This window comes from Galeopterus variegatus, unplaced genomic scaffold (assembly GCF_000696425.1).
Source record: "Galeopterus variegatus unplaced genomic scaffold, G_variegatus-3.0.2 Scaffold3603, whole genome shotgun sequence".
Taxonomy (NCBI): domain Eukaryota; kingdom Metazoa; phylum Chordata; class Mammalia; order Dermoptera; family Cynocephalidae; genus Galeopterus; species Galeopterus variegatus.
This window is the reverse complement of record NW_007729714.1, coordinates 137,744-143,153: the sequence shown is the minus strand read 5'-3', so window position 1 is coordinate 143,153 and position 5,410 is coordinate 137,744. Positions and strand designations below refer to the sequence as shown.

Below are 5,410 nucleotides of genomic sequence, written 5' to 3'. Positions count from 1 at the left end.
TCAGGATAAAATCAAGCACAAGTTTGTGTAGTAGCAATCAACGCTTCTTACCCTCAGCCAACTCACCCAAAAGCGCCCTCTTCCAAAATCCACAGTGGGCATGCTTTTCAGGGAATATGGATGATGAGAGAGTTAAGCCCAAGTCAGGATAAAATCAAGCACAAGTTTGTGTAGTAGCAATCAACGCTTCTTACCCTCAGCCAATTCACCCAAAAGCGCCCTCTTCCAAAATCCACAGTGGGCATGCTTTTCAGGGAATATGGATGATGAGAGAGTTAAGCCCAAGACAGCAGTGGACGTGGGTATGAGCAAAGGCAAGGTTAAAGAAAAACAGCTTCCCGTTCTTTTCCATTCTGGGTTTCTTTCCTGAACTGGCTCCATCATTGGTAACTCTTGCCCCTTGCTGAAGAAGGGGCTCTGACTTGGTGACATAAATCTGCTTTTACTACCCTGGGCAAGAAGACAGGCTGGCATTGTTGCTTTTGCCCAATAACTGAGGTGTGGAATGCTCTGACTATGAAAGTCCCTCCCATGTTTGCCCAAAAGCTGTCAACCAATAAGGAAGATTCTTTCTGTGAAAAGGCGACCTCTATCCATGGAAGGCTAGTTCATTCCCATCAGACTTAGTTCACTACCCTCTGCGTGTGTGTGTTTGTTTCTCCTGCTTCCATTTGTTTCCTTTGTCCATTTCTGGCTTGTTGTACACAGTTACATAACATGCTCTATATACTCAGAGCTCTACTTTCCCAGTCTGTGCCTGGTCCCATGGCAGCATTAAAGAGACACACAGTTATAAGAAGTGGTGACAAAAGTTTCCTCCAAGTTGAAACTACTGGAAGAGAGCTTCAGGACTCCTCTCCCATGCTGGTTCTATGGTAAGCTGCTGAAAGTCCCTCTTTTTACCTGCCCTGTCCCCCCAGCCAATCTGTCCCCTTTTTGTGCTGTAAGGAAACCCCACAGGCGCAGCTGTATTCAGACGGGACACGCACGTTGGGGCCAGTATGCGTGCATGAGGAAAGATGGGTCAGAAGCCAGTGGAGTCATACGAATATACAAGAAGGAAGGTTCTCTTCTTCACAAATGCAGAGAAATACAGACCTCTTTTCAACTCTCTGCAACCTACAAAATACCGAGATGTATTCACAACAAAGCCAAATGTACTACGAATGTGTGCCTGGACACAGCTTTTACGAGTTCTAAAATGAGTCCTGTCTGAGGCAATATGAAGAGTTTATAAACAAACAAAGCAGCAGAGTATTAAAACACAGTAGTATTAAAACACATTTTTGTATTTTAGTAGAATCTTTGTGCTCACCACTGTGTATTGAAGGCCCACTGCGGCCAAGCCCTGTGCGAGGTGCTACTGGAACACTCCAGATCCCTCAATGGAAAGAAGCCTTCTTGTCTGCCTCTCTCCCTCCCTGGCTTCAGACAAATATAAAGAGTTGAAAGAGTTTACTTACATATGATACAATGCCAAACTCCCAAGTCAAAAGAAAATGCTGGGTTAACGTTGCAGCTTACCCCGCCTCAGAAGTTCTCAAAGAAGACGCACTCTGGGGCTCCCTGTGGCCTCTCGGTGCGCTGCGGCAGCTTTTGGAGTCACTCACATGTCCCTTCCCCAGGGACGTCTTGCTCTGTGCCAAGGCTGCAGGGCCATCGTCATACCCATTCAGCAGGCCGTGGCCAGCCCTTGTCCTTGCCCGTGCTTGCTGGCGCCCCTCAGCCTCATCATCACGTGGCTCTGGGAGGTCTCTGGACGGTTTGTATCCATGAGAAATCAGGAGATCTTCCACACTGTACATGGTGCACTGGCTTCATCAGAGCTCAGCTGCTAGAACCATCGTGGTGGCAGGGCCCATCACTGAGGGGACAAGAGAGAGCTCTGCTTGTGACCAGGTCTCCCTGAAACTGAATCTGACACCCCTTTTCCCTTTACCCTCACCAAACCAGACCACAGTTACGAACACCGCACAGCGCCAGCACAGAAAGCAGAGGAATGCGCGTTGCTCTGCCCAGAATCACTCTCCATTCTATTCAGGTAGAGGGTGGATGCAGCACTGGTGCCACAGGATGTGGTGGCAGTTCTGAGGGCCTCACCCCCAATGACAGCCCCCGGTAAGAGAGTCTGGAATAGTGTTTAAGCAATGGAGTGATTAACACTGCCCACTTCCTTGCCCCCCTCAACTAAAACCAACAACCAGAGAAGTGAGGACAAAATAAATACAGACTTGGAAGTCGCAATTACTATTCCATGTTTCTAAAATGAGAAACTACCAGCATCTAGCTTAATCTTCTACTTCCCTGCTTTCATCTGGCAGACATACCTTTTGCACTGAAAGGGCACAGTGAGAACTTGAACCAGCATGTAGCTATGATAGACTGCGGCAGAAGCAATCTGAATGGCAAGTGCATGGGCGACTGCCCCGTGGTGGGTAACTAGCAGCTGAAAATAGATTTTAAGTCTTTAGGCTAGTGGTGAGAACACAACACACTGATCAGGCATACACATCCAGTCCTCTATGCAATCCTTAAGTTCTCCTTTCTACATGAAATTTTTAAGAGTTGAATTTCTTTCCAGTGAAGCTTGGGGAAAAGTTCTGCATCTCTCAGCCAAGGGTGCCCACACCCAAATCCTGCCACGGTACCTCCATCAACAGCAGCAACTTCCCCAGCATCAACTGCCCAATGGCAAGAGCACCAAAAAAGGAGAAAAGAAAGGGAGAGAAATCTCCGTAAGAGTAACACAGGTGGGGCTGCCATGTCTACTTCTACACGAGAGAATGCTCTTTCCTAGGTCTTCCCTTTTTTCATGAGGTGTAGGACAGACTTTGGTCAGAAGGACCCACCACTGCCTCCACAGGCAATGCTGGCCCAGTTGGAGAGCTCGGCCAGCTCCAGCTCCAGGTGGCTGGTGGATGGAAATAGAGCTGCTGCAGCCACCACAAACAACGGCCAGGAAATGCTTGTTCCCCCTGTGCAGGTGAGAGGAAGCCGTGAGTGCTTCCTGTTAGTGGCAGTCCCACTCGGGCCCGTGGTGCTCTCCTGCTGACTGGGCCTATCCTCACTCTTCCTCACCTACTAGATTACAGCAGCAGGAAGGTCGTGGCTGTCAGCATGGGGAGGATCCGATACTGGAAGTCCATAATTTTCCATGATGTCTCTACATGTTATGGAAGGTTGACAAGCAGTTACTGTACTAATAGAAAAATCTCCATAGCACCTCTGACATTCTGACACTCTTCCTAGATGTCTTTCAGGGAGCTGCACCAGTTGGGTCACTCACTTAGACAGAAAAGGAAGGAGCAGAGAAGCAAGTGCTTGTTCTTGCAAGAACAAATCAAGCAAGTCACCGGGCAGGGACTAGAGGAAAGAGACCCCATGCAAACGCAGAGCTACAGGAACATATGCTCAAGGCCACCAGGGCAGCGTCTTTGTTTTGTTCAATGCTATATCCCCAGCATCTAGCAGATGGTATGCTCTCGATTAATACATGTTGAATGAATGAACAAATGAGAGAAAGGGGCATTCAAGCTAGGTTTTGAAGGATGACTGGGAGTTCAGTAGATAAACCGCACATGTATCTATATGAGAGGGGGAATTGGCACTTAAAATAGACTGTGGTTGTATTTATCCCAGGATTGTAATAGAATTCTAGTAACCTAGACCAGAGTCCTCAGACTCATTGGCTCAAAGTCACACATCCAGTCGGCACTGCAGTTAAAGTTAGAGTTTAGGTCTTACCACACTCCGTTGTATTTATCCCAGGATTGTAATAGAATTCTAGTAACCTAGACCAGAGTCCTCAGACTCACTGGCTCAAAGTCACACATCCAGTCGGTACTGCAGTTAAAGTTAGAGTTTAGGTCTTACCACACTCCGTTTCTCTCTCTCACTATGTCAGTCTCTTTAAAAGAAAAGCAAATTGCACTGTGCTCCAACTGGCCACCCAACACACTGAGGAACAGGCTGGGGTCCAGCAGAGCTGGTTGTGCTGCAGTGCATTTATCAGGGTGGTAAAGAACATATAGCCCTCACAAAAACATATATGTGGGGTGTTTTCCTACTAGGGTCAGGTCAGCTGGTCCTGACTATGTGTTTGCATGGTAATTATAGTTAGCAAACCCTTAAGTGGCATGACAACCAAGCCAAGCAATAAATTTCTTTCAGAAAGGATTCAAACTCATAACAGCCATAACTTGATCTTAGAGGTTAAAATACACATGCTTCAGCCTTCAGGACTTAGAGCCAAAGAGGGAAGGGGATGACTCCCAAGCCCCAGCGCATCACCCAGATGGCTGCTCCTAGCTGCCATCTAAATTCATGAAGACCTCCCTCCCTTAGGCTTATGTGTTTTACCTTTTTGATTGCAGCTCAGAGCCTGCACTGCTGCCTCATTTGCATACCCATGTGAAACATGACACTCTCCCCTCATACAGATTTCTGAACAGCCAAATATTTTTCCTAATCCCTACCCTATTCAGCTTGCTTTCTGTAGCATCCTTGTCTATATAAGATGGAATGGGCTGTCTCAACGGGGAGCAAGCTCCCCATCACTAACAGATCAATTACAGCAGCCACCAGGAGGGACCGCTAAGGAGGAGACTTGGCATCCAGAGAGTTGCTAGGCTAGAAACAGGGCCCTTTAAAGGTTTCTTTCCAATCCTAAGCACCAGCATTCTAAATCAACAGCATTTAATTCTTTTACCCACATACCAACTCAAAGGGTTGCTGAAAAGACAAATGCATAATGAAATCTGACATGTATGTAAGTTATCATCATCACTGTTATAGCAATAGATCTCACAACTTGGAAAGGTATACGTATAGTTAAAATAGCACAGGATCATGTGCTATTCCACAACTAGTGCTGCTGACCTGTCCCAGCTACGATTCCAGCCCAAGCAAGTCATTAATCACACCAACATCTGCAAAAAAGGTCATGGCCCTATCTTCCCATCTCACCAGACTGTTTTGAGAGCCCAATAAAATGTTGAAGTGTAAACCACCATGCAAATATAACATTATGAACTTATGATGCTACAATGGTTCTAGTTTGTCTCTCAGTAGTTCTTGCCTTAAAGAAAGATTTAACAATAATTATTAATTTTCACCATGTAGTTTAGACCATTTCCTGATTTCTCTTGTATCATCTGGTATGTTGCTCTTGATTTCCAAAGTCATACTTGCTTTCTATCACCCACATACCTTGTCTTTTGTGAATTGATACTTCAACCTATATTCAAATCACTTAGAACAGTAAATATCTTTTTATATAGTCCAAAACTTTAAAACACATTTCCTGAGTGCCTATAATGTGCCAGGCACTGAAATCATAATAACGAATAAGACACGTTCTTTGCCCTTGAGGATCTTACCATCTAGCTATAGGGACAGCTGGAAAACAAGC

At 46.0% G+C, this 5,410-nt stretch overlaps 1 protein-coding gene across 2 annotated transcripts in view; it reads right to left on the bottom strand.

The window, feature by feature from the left end:
* The window catches only part of KIAA1462 (KIAA1462 ortholog), a 49,372-nt gene that overhangs the window by 29,153 nt on the left and 14,809 nt on the right, over positions 1-5,410 (bottom strand). For both annotated transcript variants that reach the window (XM_008585520.1, XM_008585521.1), the window contains exon 2: positions 1,525-1,864. In XM_008585520.1, the coding sequence (XP_008583742.1) occupies positions 1,525-1,805 (281 nt within the window). In that variant the 5' untranslated portion in view covers positions 1,806-1,864. The remainder of the gene's footprint in view (positions 1-1,524; positions 1,865-5,410) is intronic.